Here is an 18,074-nt window from a genome sequence, read left to right as displayed (position 1 = left end):
AAGGGACTAGGCAGTTAGGTGATGTGAAAAGACCTCTGCCTGAGACCCTGGAGAGCCGCTGCCGGTCTGAGTAGACAATCCTGACTTTGATGGACCAAGAGTCTGATTCAGTATAAGGCAGCTTCATGTGTTCACTTTGTCATGCTGTGTAGTTGCAAGGAAGAAAGAAGCTGCTCCTGGCAGAATTCTTTCTTCTACTTTACTAGTGAAAGTTGCAAGATCCCTTCTTTCTGCAACATCTGATCATGCCAGCCTGAACGTCTTTTCTCCTTATTCACTTAAGAGAGTTCACCGATCCTCTCCCAGGATCGGTGACCTCCCCTCACCTCTTATCTGTTGTGGAGTTTCCAAGCTAAAACCAGAGCCCCGTTTCTAATGGAAGAAATGATCCTTTAAGCCCGGCAAGAGAGACTGTCAGGCGCAGGGGACCTCAGCCTGCCATTGGGCAGCGGCATTCCTCCCCGCCCCTCTGCCTTCCCCGCAGAATGTTCCAAAGCACCATGCTCCCTGGCGCGCGATCCCTGCCAGTGCTTTCCGCACAGCTCTCTGAACCAGGGAGCCTTTCTGTTTTTGTTTTGTGGCTGCGTTAATGAAATAAGTAAGGGGAAGATTAAGAGCACATGCCTGGCTCCCAAAGCACGACTTTTGTTCGTTCTGTTGATGCGCTGATCTGGGCCAGGCCGTGGCAGCCCGAGCAGGCGTCGACCCAAGCCCAGGAACCGTCGACGGCAGAGTCTGCTCCTAATTGCTCAAAATTGGGCCTAATAATAGCTGTTGGCTTCAAGGCAAACAAGGGAAGCGACTGTGATTCCCCCGGTGCTCTGGCAAGTGCAGTGAAAAAGGAAAGAGCAATGAGCAGATGTTCTTGACTCATCTGGTACCACTGGCACACTGAGCGGAGAGAACAGCAGCCTGTGGAAGACGGGCCGTCTTTGGCCTGCTGGTTTAAAGGATCAGACTTAAAGGGTACAGGTGCCGCCTTTTCTCACCCCTGCAAGGCAAAATCCCTTCTTTTACTGTAATGTATGTATATAGTTAGGCGACATGCAGGGGGAAACTTAGGAGCTTGAGTACTGGATGAAGATCCTAAGTCCTGCATGCGCCATTGGTCCAAACCGGCCCGCGCCATTGGCCCTAAGCCGGCACGCGCCATTGGTAACCCGGGGTTGTTTCACCCCTATCACAGACCAGGGGGGGAGTGGTGCGGGCCGGCCAAGGGAGCATATAAGCAGGGCCGTTTGCACTGAGTTCTCCAGTTCTGTTCTGTTCAATAAACGCGTTGTTGTAACTCCATCTTGACCTCGTGTGTCCTTCCCACGCGGACTTAACAGTGGCGACGAAAGCTGGTAGGCAGTCTGGCTTGCTACCGAAATCACTCTCGCTGAAATCACTCTCAATTCTCCGCGACTTCACGGTACCTGGTAGGCAGTCCTGCTCTCCTTGTTGTAATCCCTTGACACACCTGAGACGCAACACTTCGCTACGATGGCCACCCGAGGATCGCTGGAAGCGTTTGACTCCTCCAACCCCAGCGAGTGGGAGAGCTATGCGGACCGGGTTGCGTGCTTCATGGACGCCAACGACATCGACGACGAGGGCAAGCAGCAGTCGATTTTCCTCAGTCTGTGCAGGCCGAAGACCTTCCAGCTCGCCCAGTCCTTGATGGCCCCCACCAAGGTGATCATGGCGCCATTAAAGGACATACTGGCCACGCTGGGGAACCATTTCACGCCCCAGCCTACGTGCCTCACTCGCCGTCTACCGTTCCACCTCCGAGACCAAGAACCGGGCGAGTCCGCCGCCGACTTCCTCGCCGCCCTCCGGCAGTTGGCCCGTTTCTACGAGTTCCTGGACCTCAACGCCTCCCTCCTCGACCGGTTCGTCTTCGGCCTCCGGAGCGAGAAGGTGCGCCGCCGTCTCATCGCGAGAAAGGACATCACCCTCACGGCAGCCATCGAGGAGGCCTCCGCTGCTGAGGCCTCCGCCAGGGCCGACCAGGGGAGCTGCCGGAGCGCCGCATCTCCACCACCAACACCTCCGACCACCCACCACGGAAGCGCCAGCGAGGAGGACTGCGAAGTGGAAGCCCACAAGATGTCCGCCAGACCGCACCGGTCGCAGGGCCCCGTGGCTCGCCCATGCGCCAGCTGTGGCGACCAACACGATCGCCGTTCCTGCCGGTTCCGCGACGCCAACTGCCGGGCGTGCGGCCGCACCGGCCACATCGCCAAAGTCTGCCGCTCTGCAAAGAAGGGCCGCCTGGCGGGCCCGGCCAGAAAAGATAACAGCAGCCTGTGGAAGACGGACCGTCTTCCGCCTGCTGGTTTAAAGGATCAGACTTAAAGGGTACAGGTGCCACCTTTTCTCATCCCTGTAAGGCAAAATCCCTTCTTTTACATAGCCTTAAAGGAATCAGGGGCACTGTTCTCCTTGCTGGATGGCCACCCGAATTGGGGTTGGATCCAGGGAAGGATTTCCATGGATGGGAGACAACTTTCACCAGTCCCCCCTTCCCACGGTAGATCTCCAACTCGCTGTCTCTGGGGTTCTGAGAGCCAGTGTGGTGTAGCTGCAGCAATCATTTCGTGGATGGTTCTGCCTCCTGTGGCAGCCATTTTGTTGCTGCGCCGACCGTGCCGTGCCAGGATTCCATATGTGCCCACAGGCTCAAATAGGTTGGCTACCCCTGCTCCAGAGAAGAAGAAGAGTTGGTTTTTATATGCTAATTTTCTCTACCTTTTAAGGTATCAAACCTTTTCAGGAATCAAACCGGCTTACAATCTCCTTCCCTTCCTCTCCCCGCAACAGACACCTTGTGAGGTATAGGTGGGGCTGAGAGAGTTCAGAGAGTACTGTGAGTAGCCCAAGGTCACCCAGCTGGCTTCAGGTATAGGAGTGGGGAAACCAACCCAGTTCTCCAGATTAGAGTCCACCACTCTTAACCACCATACCACGCTGGCTCGCAGGAATCAGGAATGCCAGTTTCGCATTCATACCTCAGTGTGCAGCGGCTAATGTACCACTTCTTCCCCCCGCCCCAACCCACAGGGCATCAAAGATAATAGAACACAGGTTTTCTGGACAACCTTATCCAAGCAGTCTCTTGCGTTACATTTATTTAATGCAGAAAACGGTCAGATATAAGCAAAGCAAGCCAGCGCCATGTTAGTTTGAAGCAGAGAAAACTGTGCTGCAGAGATAGTGAGGCCAAAAAGCAAATGAGCTGCAACGTAAGTAAGTGAGGCACATTGCATGTGGCAAAGAAATAAAATAAAATCCTAATTTTACATAAACACTAATGGGATCCAAATTGGCCGGAAATTGGATTGTGTGGTTCTGGTGGCTACTCAATGAAAACCTCGACTCGGTTTGTGGCAGCTGTGAAAAAAAAAAGGCAAATCCCAAGCTGGGGATTGTCAAGCAAGGGACTGAAAATAAAACAGCCGGTGTCATAAATAGAAATACGCAGTGCGCTTGCATTTGGAATACAGTTCTGAATAGCCCATCTCAAGAAGATAGTCTTAGAAAGCGCAGTCTTAGAAAGATAGTCTTAGAAAGCACAGGAATCATTACAGGACTGGAGTATCTTCCCGACACCAAAAGGCTAAAGAGTGTTTGTTTCCCCCCATTTCAGGAAAACCGGTGACAAAGGCAGAAAAATATTATAAGTAAGAAGAGTAAAGAAGAAGAGTTGGTTTTGATATGCCAACTTTCTCTACCACTTAAGGGAGACTCAAACCAGCTTACAATCATCTTCCCTCCCCCTCCCCACAACAGACACCTTGTGAGGTAGGTGAGGCTGAGAGAGTGTGACTAGCCCAAGGTCACCCAGCTGGCTTCATGTGGAAGAGTGGGGAAACAGAATAAAATGCACCAGTGGCCAAAATGCAGAGATTCTCTGGGGTTTATTTCCTACCAAGAGCCCCGTGGCGCAGAGTGGTAAGCTGCAGTTCTGCAGTCCAAGCTCTGCTCACGACCTGAGTTCGATCCCAACGGAAGTTGGTTTCAAGTCGCTGGCTCAAGGTTGACTCAGCCTTCCATCCTCCCGAGGTCGGTAAAATGAGCACCCAGCTTGCTGGGGGTAAAGGGAAGACGACTGGGGAAGGCACCGGCAAACCACCCCGTAAACAAAGTCTGCCTAGGAAACGTCGAGATGTGACGTCACCCCATGGGTCAGGAATGACCCGGTGCTTGCACAAGGGGACCTTTACCTTTTATTTCCTACCTAGGAGTGTGTTTTTTAACAGAAAGTAAAGTATAAGTAGCAAGCCCCGTGGCACAGGGTGGTAAGCTGCAGTCCTGCAGTCAAAAGCTCTGCTCACGGCCTGAGTTTGATCCCGATGGAAGTCGTTTTCAGGTAGCCGGCTCAAGGTTGACTCAGCCTTCCATCCTTCCAAGGTCGGTAAAATGAATACCCAGCTTGCTCCTGGGGGTAAAGTGTAGACAACTGGGGAAGGCACTGGCAAACCACCCCGTAAACAAAGTCTGCCTAGTAAGCATTGTGATATGACGTCACCCCGTGGCTCAGGAATGACCCGGTGCTTGCACAAGGGACTATGTTTACATTTACCCTTTAATTTAAACTGTAAGTGGCTCTATTTTGAGGATATCATTTACTGCTTGTACAGGTAACAGCGTTCTAAGAGGAAAAGTTTCCATAGCCATTTCACCCATCCCCCACCCGAACTCTACCTCAAAATTACAACAGGGCCAGCTAATTCATCCTAATAGTGTTGCCGGGTGTATCTGACAACCCCCACTGCTAGAAAAAAAATGCTGGACTAAATGGACTTCTGGTGAGCCACAGGCAGACATATCCCTGTGAATGGAAACCAAGGGTAATCATTGGGCAAAAACGCATGGTCACTTTATCCTCCTTTAATCCCTGTTTTAGCCTGGATCGAACGCACATTAGGCGAAACGCATGCACTCAATCCAGGCTGAATCCTGGCTGAAACAGGGATTAAAGGAGGATAAAGCAACCATGCGTTTTTGCCCATTATGTTTTGGGGTTTTGTTTTTTTTCCAATTACCTAGTTGCCATTGAGAGAGAGAGTACTATTAATAGATTCAAGGTCACACTTCATCTCTGCTTCCCGAGTCCTCTCTTCGTGCCAGAACTTCGGAGACTCTGCGCTTAAGGGCTTCAGGTGACTCATCGAAAGCCCGTACAACTGGATAGTTCTCCCTGCCTTGCTTGCCCAAGAGTTTTCTTTTTTTTAATAGACCCCATTTTGTCATTCGAACCTCAGAACATAGCTTTGTAAGCCTGTCGTTACTCATCACTTGCAGTTTTAACGGGGAGCTGAATGTCAAGGTGCAGCCTTTCAGGAGGCAGCTGAAACCCCCCCCCCATCTAAGAATGGGGGAGCCCAGGATCTTGGGCTGTCAAACCAAGGATGGCTCTGAGAAATGTAATTGCTAAAACATCCATCTCCTGTGTATCGCCATAAAAGGCCAGGAGCAACTAATGATCCCTTAAGCCTTTCAAAGCCCCGTCCCGCTGGGTAACCCCCTCTTCAGATTGGTTTGCTCTGTGGTCGCCCTGCGGGGGCTTATTAATAGCAAAACCTTCTGGAGTGAATGGGAACGGCAGGAGAGAGAATGCTGCGAAGCTGTGGGTTTTGTAAGGGCCTTGCGACAAAGTGCTGTAGAATCAGAGCCAAAGCAGAGAAAATTCCCCGGAAGATGTCCCCGCAGTACAGAAAGCCACCATCCCTTCCTGCTTTGAAATGAGGAAAAGCTTTCAGTCTGACCACCCAGCTGGCTATTAGCTTGCTCTGATGCAACTTGCCAGGAGCAGATTTGGGATGAGTGCTGTCCTTTCGAGCTCTTTGTAAATGACCTCAGGGATGAAATAGGGTACCAACATGCTTCTTTAAAAAGTAATACCCGGTCTGAGGTTAGAGGAGAGGAGGGGCCGTGGCTCCGTGGTAGAGCATCTGCTTGGCACGCAGAAGGTCCCAGGTTCAATCCCTGGCATCTCCAGTTAAAGGGACGAGGCAAGTAGGTGATGTGGAAGACCGTTGCCTGACACTCTGGAGAGCCACTGCCAGTCTGAATAGACAATACTGACTTTGATGGACCAAGGGTCTGATTCAGTATAAGGCAGCTTCATGTGTGAATGTGATGAATTTTGGACAGAACCTGGTAAGTGTTGCCTGGGCAGGAGGGACAGCCAGGCCATGGTGTGGGACCAGTTAAAAAAGGGGAGCAGTAACCTCCCCAAATGAAAATACCCTGCTTTTTAAGCAAAATGCCTGGTACTGATGCTGAGATCCAACTAGCAAATGTCTTTGTACTTGTTTGCATTTATTTATGTGTTTCCTGCTTTTCTCCCCCCTTGGGGCTCAAAGAAACTCAAATGCATACCCTCCAACATTCCCGACATACTAGTAACTTCATACGAAGGTTCCCTGCCCGAGTTTCCCCCTCCTCATTACACATTGCTGACAGCTCTCCCTTCAATATGCTGCATCCATTTATTCCCCAATGGCCGGCCCTCCCATCTGTTTGGAAACAAGGATGGTATTTGTTCTTCTGGTGAAATGCCTTCCCGAAAAACATATTTATCCTGTAAGTAGGTTCAACGTGTACCTCAGCAGTTGTAGCATGTGAAAGGGGTGGGCTTTGCACAGCATGATGCCTTAGCGTGCATGTATGGGGAGGGGCTGTGGCTCAGTGTTAGAGCATCTGCTCGGCTTGCAGAAGGTCCCAGGTTCAATCCCCGGCATCTCCAGTTAAAGGGACTAGGCAAGTAGGTGATGTGAAAGACCTCAGCCTGAGGCCCTGGAGAGCCACTGCCGGTATGAGTAGACAATATGGACTTTGATGGACCTAGGGCCTGATTCCATGTAAGGCAGCTTCATGTGCTCCTGTGTCCATATGTTGACAGTGGAAGATCCATCCATCCTCCTAGCAAGGGAATGGACCCCTGCAGAATGATATTCTCTAGCGGCTCTAATTATTTTGACAAGGCATCCCCCAAAGGAAAATATAGGGACAGTGGTTTTACCAGGTATAGGGACTACAAAATACGGGCTCTGTCTGATGAACAGAGAGCGCAAAGAGGCCAGCAAAATTCCAGACAGATGACAATCTCATTTTACAGTGCTGGAGAGGGGCCGGCTCTTGCGTTCTCTTAACAGGCCCTGGACGAACAAAGGTGTACCCCACCTAGCTCTTTTTGCATGCAGGGCTGGGGGAAAGGATGCCCGGCCAAGTCATGGCCAGCCTCTGGTGTTTCCAAACCGCATTTTTTTGCCATCAGTTCTTTCAGGAGCCGCTGTTTTTGAGTTCATGGGCTGGCAGCAAACAGTTTTCCCGTTCCTCGCAGTCCAGGTTGTTACAAGGTGCCTGATGATCTCTAGATCATCCAACCTTGCTTTGCTCTCATGCTAAAAGCTGCAGCTCAGCCAAATAGGCAGAGGGAAGGAGGGGAAGGACTAGACTTGAGGGGGTGGGTTCTGTTAGGGTGATCCTCCTTAAGGCAGAATAAGCTGTCCTTGAACCAAGGTAATGTAGTGGTGTGAGTGTTAGACTAAGATATGGAAGACCCAAATTTCAATCCCCACCATGTCATGGAACTTGCTGGGTGACTTTGTGACAGACACAATCTCTAACCTACTTCACAGGATTGTTGTGAGGATAAGGGTGAGGAAGGAGAATGGTGTTGTAAGCCAATTTGGGTTTCCATTGAGCAGAAAAGTAGTATCTCTGGAAAGACGGCATACAAATTTTCTGGCTAAATAAAGGAACCCATGTCATTGTGTTAGCTATAAGCAGCAAACTCTAAAGGTCAAGAGCTGCAATACAGATTTAAATTGTTTAAACTGAATTAAAAGAAGAAGAAGCAGGAGGAGGAGGAGGAGGAGTTGGTTTTTATATGCCGACTTTCTCTACCACTTAAGGAAGAATCAAACTGGCTTACAATCACCTTCCCTTCCCTTCCCCCCAACAGACACCCTGTGAGGTGTCTTTTTTAAATTCACATTATAAACTGATATAAACACAAGCTGCTTGAAGTGGCCCGTCCAAAATTGCCATATGTGTCCAAATACAAAGAGAGAAGCCCCAGCCTGCCTGGAAAATCTGTGAAGTGCAATTCTGAACATGCACAGCAAAAAGATGTGAAGTGAATGATGGGCGAAGCGTTCTCATTAAATAATGCCAATAATTCACCAGGGATCTGCAAATATATCGATGCGGCCCTAAATCCAAGTCTTGATCTAAGGCTCCCTCTTTCTGCACAGTTCCCTGATGAAGGCTTGAAACGCTGCCGGAGTTTGTTTACGAATACATCTGTCTCGGCGTGCTCCCACCGAGCGTTCTTGTGTTGCATTCCTTCTGAGAGTTTTTCTCTTGTTGAATCACCCATTAAATGGGACAAAATAAAGATAGATGGTTTCCCCGTGGCTGAGCCAAAAAGGGAGTGGAGGGAGGAAGTTGTTTGTTGTGAATGATTCACGTTGTGAACGCCGCAGCAAGAAGTGCCCCCTTTTGGTCACAGTGTGCGCACTGCATGCTCCTGCCGAGTGTTCTTGTACTGCATTCGTTCGGAGAGTGTTTCTCTTGTTGATTTTTTTTCCTCTTGCGCGCATAGGGTTGCCAGCCTCCAGGTACTAGCTGGAGATCTCCTGCTATTACAACTGATCTCTAGCCCATAGAGATCAGTTCCCCTGGAGAAAATTGGCAATTGGACTCTATGGCATTGAAGCCCCTCCCCTCCCCAAACCCCGCCCTCCTGAGGCTCCACCCCAAAAAGCACCTCCGGTGACGAAGAGGGACCTGGCAACCCCATGTGTACGAGCATTGAAGGGAGCATAGCTGGTCATTCAAGTGAGTGGATCAGCCAATATCACCAGTTCAGGAAAGATGTGCCCTCAATCCACTTTGTTTGCATTCTGCAAGGGTGTCACTTAGCTGAATCTGATTGGTCATGTGGCACCAGGATATCTTCACATCCAGTGTGTGATTTAGGGTTGCCAGCTCTGGGTTGGGAAATTTTGGGGGTGGAGCCTAAGGAGGGTGGGGTTTGAGAGGAGAGGGACTTCAATGGGGTATTATGCCATAGAGGTAGGATTGCCAGGTCCCTCTTTGCCACTGGCGGGAGGTTTTTGGGCTCGAGCCTGAGGATAGCGGGGTTTGGGATTAGGTATCCTAGCCAAGAACCAGTATGCTGTATATCGCATGAAACTAGCCTTTTGAGGCAGAAGGATCAGTACCTACCTAATAGGAGACTGTACCAAACAATAGGCTGCAGGCCATTGATGATATGCCATGAATATGTGTAATTGAAGAGGAACTGATGCAGACATAAGAACAGAAACGGCCGTCTTCCCCTTCAACCTGACATGTGTCGTATACAAGGAATGTTGTTCCTGTTAAAAAAAAGTTTTAAAAACGTTTTTAAAAAGTTAAAAGTTGTTTAATGACATTAATATAAGAACCTATGATTGAATGTATACTTATTTTGTCAACATATTTGATTGTAACAGTGAAACACCATTTTTGGAATTTTGATGTTGAACCTATGGTACTTTTGTATTTTGATTCCCATTATATTTTGGGTTATTTGCATGTGAGTCAATTTCTGTGAGTTTTTGGGTTTAACTAGTTTGTACACAGAAGTGTCAATTTTGATAGTGCTTGGAGGTTGGCAACCCTACATAGAGTCCACCTTCCACAGCTGCCATTTTCTCCAGGTGAAGTGATCTGTGTCGCCTGGATCAGTTGTAATCCCAAGAGATCTCCAGCCACCACCTAGATGTCAGGCCGTTGCTGTTTCAGGTCTGATCCCTTGACATGACTCTGTCAGGCCTTTGCTGGTTCAGGCCTGGCTCTGGCTCCGTGTCAAAAGACCTTGGTTCACATGCCTGTAAATACTGTGTACACTTCTCTCTGTCCGGCTTCCCGCAGTGCCTAGTTGTTTGGTCTACGCTTCATGGGAACTCTTATCTCACTGTTTAACCTCAATGTTTTACTTCGTGGCTAAAGTGTTTTTAAGCTAGAGCTTTCCCTATTGTGGTTATTAGCAGCCTTCCTCTGCTTCTATACAGTCAGTTCTGATATTTACCTTTTTGCTCCTAATAAAGTATACTGCTTCAGGATCACCTGCCTGAGTGTGTTTGCTTTTGGGATGCTACAGGTAAACGCCTGATCCTGACACTAGAGGTTGGCAGCCCTAGTGTAATTCATGACTGGTTGGGATTATGCACAGTGAATAAGAATGAAAGGCCTATGAAAAGTGAAAATGGTAGCAACAAATTAGGGAGAAACATGGGCTGCAAATATGCAGGAAGAAAGGGATATGGTCTCAAAGGTAGGGGTGTTTTTGGGGTGAAACGTCCCATGGCTCCCAAAAGCACTGATTTTGCCTCAAAGTAGGCAAACTTTCAGCCCCTCTATAAATTTTATACTCCTTGGGCTTGATGTTCTGTCGAGAACCCCTTGTTCTCCCCCTCACCAGCGCTGACAACAGATGTTAAAGCAAACAGGCACCAATATTTATTTAGTTACCTAAAAAAAATGTTTGCCCTGAATTCCTGCCCACCCCTGCCAAGACTCAAAGCAGCGTGTAGTAAATAATGTGTAAGAATGTAAATCCGGTGTTGTCTGTTGGCAGTGCTTACTTAGAAACCCTTCGTTTTTCTTTTACTCACACTCAAAATCTCTCTCCGTTCTCTCCGTTTCTGCTTTCCATCCCTTTGCTGCTGCTGGTTTGAAATGCCTCCAGGTAGTCAAGTTCCAGGATCACCATTGTCATCTGAATATGTCCTCATATTTCACTGATTTGTAGGAAAAGGGGCCCCAGTGGACGCTGCCCACTGGGCACACTCAGAAATACGTGGTGCATGTTTGTGATGTAGAGAGTCTGGTGCAGAATCTGTTATCCTGAGAACCTTCTGTTGGGCCTTCAGAAAGAGGAGAAGAAATGTTGGGAAAACATACAGAAGGAGAACTTCCCAGGAGTATATTTCTCTCTCTTGCTTATGGATATTATTGATGGATACAAGCTTTAATCTTTATAATTAATACGCCAATCTACTATTTGTAGATTAAATATTCTATTCTTCCCTCAAGAAACTCTGAGCAGCCTACAGAGGATTCCCAGGAGGTCTCCCATCCAAGCACTGATGGTACCCACTCCCGTTTAGCAGGGTTCCCCAACGTTTTTGAGCCTGCAAACACCTTTGGATTTCTGACACAGGGTGGTGGGCACAAAATGGCTGCATCCAGCCAACCACAAAATGTCAGGGAATGAGGTTGTGCATAACTCTAATAGTAACTGTTCAATATTTCAGGAAGAAGCTCTGATTAACAGAATGCCTTTTAAAACCAGCATATTATTTTAAAATCTTTTCTTGCGTACATGCAGCTTATATTCGCTCATTAGGGTTGCCAACTTCCAGGTAGTCAAGACAGGCAAACAGCCTTCCATTTGAATATAGCGTGTATATACACCAAGCAATGTGATAGATTTTCATCCATTGCAACTAATTCCCGATAGACAAAGCAATAGCGAAATGGGATTCGTACTGGGTTCCCATTTTGGGGATTCTTCTATCTGATCACTATCTTTGTGATCCTTGTTATTGTTCCAGTCGCCATTGGACGTTTTCGACGCCATCCGCACCCACGCTCGGGTAGATGTTTACACCCGGAGAGAAGCTACACTTACCTCACCATGAGCGCTTCACCTATAGTGTGGACTCATTTTGGGGACTTTGTACTATTTTTGTGCCTTTTTGTGATTGTGCGATTGTACATTTCATTTTCTTGTCATTCATTGCCTTTGGGTACTGATTATATTTCCAGTTAGCCATCAGTGCTGTTTCTGTGTTTCTTACTAACTTCCAGGTAGTAGCTTGAGATCTCCCGCTATTACAACTGATCTCCAGCTGATAGAGATGAGTTGCCCCTGGAGAAAATGGCTGCTTTGGCAATTGGACTCTATGGCATTGATGTCCCTCCCCTCTCCAAACCCCGCCCTCCTCAGGCTCTGCCCCAAAATCCTCCCACCAGTGGCAAAGAGGAACCTGGCGACCCTATCGATCATGCAGGAAGGATCCTTGTGCTGTGGTGGCAACTGCTGCTAAAGCAGTTTTTTAAAGATCTGCACAGCCAATCAAATCCCCCGTGGCCAATCAGAAGCCCTGCTGGGCAAAAGCCCATCTGGCCCCAACCACTTTCTAAATACACTTGGCAGGCACCAGAAAAGGTGTCAGCGGGCGCCATGGCACCCATGAGCACCATGTTGCAGACCCGCGCATTTAGCTTCAGCAGTGTTGCCGGACCATATGCCTCTGGAGCTTTGCAGGGCTCCCATCCTCAGAACCCCCCTTTCCTTCAAGCAGAGCCCCATTGAATGGGATTCTGAACAGACCTACTCAGGACTGAAGACCTAAGTGGATCGATGCCTGCAGAAAGATTATAATAGGCTTTAATCAGGAAGCCAGTGCTGAGAGCCAGCGTGGTGTAGTGATTAAGAGCGGTGATTTGGAGCGGTGGACTCTGATGTGGAGAACCAAGTTTGATTCCCCACTCCTCCACGTTTGCTGAGGAGTCTAATCTGGTGAACTGGATTTGTTTCCCCACTCCTACGCATGAAGCCAGCTGGGTGACCTTGGGCTAGTCACACTCTCTTGGCCCCACCTACCTCACAGGTTGTGGGGAGGGGGAGGGGAGGTGATCGTAAGCAGGTTTGAGTCCTCCTTAAGTGGTAGAGAAAGTCAGCATATAAAAACCAACTCTTCTTCTAAAGACGAACATCTTTATAGGTTTAGGCTACTATGGTTCTGGTGACTCAAGATAGTAAAGACGGCCTTTCCTTCTACCTATGAATGCTAACTCAGTGAATGCTCCTGCTATGGACTTGTGCTTCCCAGGGCTGTCTTTAGGCTGTACTGTATCTTAGTTGTTAGATCAGCCACAGCTTGGGGGCTTTCCTTCTTGGCTATAGCACCAATCCTTTGGAAGGGCCTCCTATATTGGCTGTGTTTGGGGGCAATGGAAAGCTGTCTTACCAAAAGACTTTTTGATAGGAGTTGTCATGTATTTGATGGTAGGAAACAGGGGTTGGGGTGTTTTGTTTATTCGTACTATTTGTGTAGGCTTTTACTGTGTGATTTAGTGCTCGGTTAGCACTGTTTCTGTAAGTGGCTTTGGGCTGCTGTGAAAAGTATGGTTGGATCGCCCCAGGTTTTCCACTGGTGAAAGGGAGGAGGGGTCACACATGAACACACATGAAGCTGCCTTATACTGAGTCAGACCTTCGGTCCATCAAAGTCAGTATTGTTTACTCAGACCGGCAATGGGTCTCCAGGGTCTCAGACAGAGATCCTTCACATCACCTACTTACCTGTCCCCTTTAACTGGAGATGCCAGGGATTGAACCTGGGACCTTCTGCATGCCTAGCAGATGCTCTACCACTGAGCCACATAGTCCTGTTTGACTATCAAAAAGGTTGTGCTGAGGATCATTTAATTCTGTATTCTGCTCTATCCCCACACACAAGGAGGGAAATGTGATGGCTGAAGCTGGAGGAATTGATGCTCCCAAGCAAGAGATGCCCACTACTTCATGCATCAGTATCTCATTCCCCACGTTTCAGAGCTGAGCTCTGGCATTCAAAATAGGTTACGGAGCTGAGCCCTGACTTAAATTAAGCCTTGTCCGTGGGGCAGGATTACCGAGACCTTTTCTTTATGAAATCGGGATAAGGGCAAGTGACGCAGCTCTCTAAAATTAAAAAACAAGATGCAGATTCCATGCTCAGGGGAACCTGATTCTAAAACTGAGGACCCATATGTATACAATGCGCACAGGCGTCACCTCGGCATAATGCATTCTGCTCCTCGGATTCAGCATTAATTGTTTTTGCCAGGCATGGAAAAAAATCAAAGAAGACACTGAAGAACTGAAAGTCAGGCTAGGCAGCCAGTAAGGAATCCAAGCAGTCCTGTCAAATGCTTAAACCATGCTGAGTTAACCAATCATCTGCCTTTTAACTAATGAATCGAGCAATGCTCAGTTATCATCAGATGCAACTGCATAGGACCCACCTCTCAACACCAGTGTCTTTTTAATATAGTGAAAGCATTTTATTAATTCATTAAGGTGTAGCCAGTGTGGTGTAGTGGTTAAGAGCGGTGCTTTGGAGCGGTGGACTCTGATCTGGAGAACTGGGTTTGATTCCCCACTCCTCCACATGAGTAACGGAGGCTAATCTGGTGAACTGGATTTGTTTCCCCACTCCTGCACACGAAGCCAGCTGTGTAGACAATACTGACTTGGATGGACCGAGGGTCTGGTTCAATATAAGATAGCTTCATGTGTTTGTGCGTTCCTTTCTTATTATCTCAGCAAAGTAGGCTTTGGGGAACATTCATCTCCCCCCACCCCTGAGGTGAAGGAAAGGTACCACATCTGTACTCAGAGGCATGTGGTTATTGCTGCACTGACTCAAAGGCTGGGCCTCAGCCTGGCATGTCTCAGTTGAAACAAATTGCCCCACTTTTCATTTTATCCAGGACTTTATCCTCAGGTCCCTCACCGGCTTCTGCTCCTCGGTTCCAACCCTGATGCCTCCTGTCTCTTTTTTCCATACAGCCGAGCAACTCAACGGCATCGGGGGTTCAGTGACGGTGACCCCTGTGCCGGCACCCAGCTCTCCAGACAAACAGCCCTCCCTTGCATCACCGGCGGTGGCGGCAGCACCCCACACAGCCCCCTGCCCCGAGCCCGGCCAGAGCTCCAAGGGTGGGCCGGCCTGGGGGACCAAAGCAGGGGAGATCGTGACGACGGTTGCGGCGCCAGCCACTCCAGGGGCGGTGCCCAGCAGCAACGGCAGCGCCAAGCCTGACGAAGAGAAGGCCAAGAAGCTGTTGTACTGCTCACTTTGCAAGGTGGCTGTCAACTCGCTCTCTCAGCTCGAGGCCCACAACAAAGGTATGTTCATTCCCAGAAGGTAAGGGAATGGTTGGGACTGAAGGGTAACGGATAGCCTCCTCTAGGTTCTTGTAGGTTATCCGGGCTGTGTAACCGTGGTCTTGGAGCCTCCTCTAGGTATGTAGTGGTAGCCAAATGACACATTAGCTTAGTTGGACAGCCCCTTCTTGTATGCTAAACACACCTGGGAGGGAGTATTTCGTAGTAGAAAACCTGCATGGGGTGGAGGAGAAGGCTCTGCTTAATCCTTCTCCCTGCCTGCCAGACTTCACCTGAAACTCTCTCCCCCTGTTCTGCATCTGTAAAGTGCTGTCAAGTTGCAGACAACTTACGGCGACCCCAGCAAGGGGCTTTCAAGGCAAGTGAGAAGCAGAGGTGGGTTGTCATTGCCTTCTTCAGAGCATTCCTTGCATGTCTACCTTCCAAGTACCAACCCTGCTTATCATCCCAGATCTGACGAGATCGGGCTATACCATGCCACCTCACCCACTCACCCCGGCTGTTCTACCCAGGTGAAAATTGGCAGACTGTTCTACCCAGGTGAAAATTGGCAGACAGGGGAAGGATCAAGCACGCTTTCCTTATCTTCCCTCCATTGCTTCTCTGCAGCAAAGTGCCCCTCCTGAGGTGCTTTACAAAGGATAAGACACATGAACCCATGAAGCTGCCTTATACTGAGTCAGACCCTTGGTCCATCCAAGTTAGTATTATCTACTCAGACCAGCAGCAGTTCTCCAGGGTCTCAGGCACGGGTCTTTCACATCACCTAGTCCCTTTAACTGGAGATGCCGGGGATTGAACCTGGGACCTTCTGCATGCCAAGCAGATGCTCTGCCACTGAACCAGGGCCCCTCCTCCATGAAGACGTAGTGAAACTAATGTCATAAGTGGCTAAATGGTGAAGTGCAGTTGGGAGCAATCATTAGCTTTGATTAGTTATTTGATGCAGCCTATCAGAAAAGGTGCCCCATGGCGCAGAGTGGTAAGCTGCAGTACTGCAATCAAAAGCTCTGCTCACGACCTGAGTTTGATCCCGATGGGAGTCGGTTTCAGGTAGCCGGCTCAAGGTTAACTCAGCCTTCCATCCTTCTGAGGTCGGTAAAATGAGTACCCAGCTTGCTGGGGGTAAAGGGAAGATGACGAGAAGGCACTGGCAAACCACCCCGCAAACAAAGTCTGCCTAGTCAACTTTGGGATGTGACGTCACCCCATGGGTCAGGAATGACCCGGCGCTTGCACAGGGAGGGGATCAGAAGAAGGGCAATCCAAATTTTACACCAAGGAAAGTGGCAATGCTCATGTGCACCTATGAAAATTGGAGCACAATCTCATACATGCACTTTGCATATTTCTAGTTTTACTAACTGAAGGGGGGGTGGCTATCGAAGGCACTGAAGCCTGTTCCTTAACTGCTAGAAATCTTATCGGGCTTTTAAGATTTCAACCATATGTTCACAGGCATAAGAGCTAGAAACATGCTTTAAAAAAAAATGGAAAATGAATTCTCAAAAAGCTGAATTCTACATCTAGTATCACATTCTGCGCTCTTCCTCCCCTCCAATTCCTGTACAGCGTACGCACAATCTTATTTCATGCCTGAGATCCAAGCATGGAGCTCCTAATTAAAGGGCTTCAAAATTGTTCCTCCAGTGACTCCTTCAGATCTTACTCATCTTGGGACTCAGTTAATGCATTTATACCCCACTTTTCTCCCCAGTGGGAATGTAAAGTGGATTACAAAATTCTCCCCCTCCTCCATTTTATCCTCACCACAGCCCTGTGAGGTAGGTTATGCCGTAAGTGTTTGTGACTGGCCCAAAGCCACTCAGCAAGCTTCCATGGCAGAGTGGGGATTTGAACCCGTGTCTCCCAGATCCTAGTCTGACTGTCTAACCACTACACCGTGCGGTCTCTTGGCATACAGACAAGAAACCTAGATCTCCTTACAAAAATGTTTTAACGCACACTGAATAAGGAAGTCTCAATCCACTTTGCAAGTGAATTTTACTGTGTAAAATGGCTAAATCCACTTTGCAAACAATCCCTAAAGTACATTTCATTTACTGTTGGTAAATATTATGTATTTTATAGATTATTTTAACCTGTTTTAGGAGGTTTTGAGCCACACAGGAAAGGGCAGCCTATAAATATTATTATCATAGAATCATAGTTAGAAGGTACCACCAGGGTCATCTAGTCCAACCCGCTGCACAACGCAGGAAATTCACAGCTACTTCCCACTCACACACACACAGTGATCCCTACTCCATGCCCAGAAGATAGCCAAGACGCCCTCCCTCTCGTGATCTGCGTAAGGTCGTAGAATCAGCATTGCTGACAGATGGCCATCTAGCCTCTGCTTAAAAACCTCCAGGGAAGGAGAGCTTACCACCTCCCGAGGAAGCCTGTTCCACTGAGGAACCGCTCTAACTGTTAGAAAATTCTTCCTAATGTCTAGACGGAAAGTCATTATTGTTGTTGTTGTTACAACTACTACTGCTACTACTAAGAACAAGAAGAAGTGGATTGAAAGTGCATTAATCAGTGTGTATGAAAGTGAGAAAAATCTGTGTGTGTGTGTGTGTGTGACTTTTGGGTTCAATGCAAAGAGCAAGGAAAGTTTGTGTTACTTTGTCCCTGTCCTGAGGAGAGGGGGGGGCTTGATCTTTCACAAGCTAACTTCTTTTGCTCCCCCAAGCTGGGCGAAGCACCATGTGGCAAACATAGGTGCAACCATGCCAACCATGTAATACGCCACCAATCTGTGCCAACCCATGTAGTCTAGAAGAAAATAGGCTCGGTGCTGTGAGTTAATGATGGAGATCAAAAACCAGCACACACAAAATGAATGCAATATAAATATAATAAAAAGTGCAAAGTGAAACAGTGAAACTCAAAGTGAAACAGTGCTTAATATACAATTGACATAACATGAACAACATATAAGAACACACAACAGGACATGAGTACAATATCCAAGGTAAGTCAAGATGATAACGTTCTTATGGTATAATAACAATAAATTTCTTTTTTTCTTTTTTTCAGAACAGGGAAAAATTGCACAGTATTTTTTCACAATATAGTGAAGCAATGACTTGGTCCTTTTCATACTATTCCTATTGAA

The 18,074-nt window shown here is 48.2% G+C and overlaps 1 protein-coding gene across 3 annotated transcripts in view; it reads left to right on the top strand.

Annotated features, from left to right (window-relative positions):
* Window positions 1-18,074, top strand: part of ZNF385A (zinc finger protein 385A) — a 165,321-nt gene that overhangs the window by 136,966 nt on the left and 10,281 nt on the right. For all 3 annotated transcript variants that reach the window (XM_056867086.1, XM_056867085.1, XM_056867087.1), the window contains exon 5: window positions 14,612-14,950. In XM_056867086.1, the coding sequence (XP_056723064.1) occupies window positions 14,612-14,950 (339 nt within the window). The remainder of the gene's footprint in view (window positions 1-14,611; window positions 14,951-18,074) is intronic.

This window comes from Euleptes europaea, chromosome 1 (genome assembly GCF_029931775.1).
Source record: "Euleptes europaea isolate rEulEur1 chromosome 1, rEulEur1.hap1, whole genome shotgun sequence".
In the NCBI taxonomy this organism is placed as follows: domain Eukaryota; kingdom Metazoa; phylum Chordata; class Lepidosauria; order Squamata; family Sphaerodactylidae; genus Euleptes; species Euleptes europaea.
This window is presented reverse-complemented; position numbering and strand designations above follow the sequence as displayed.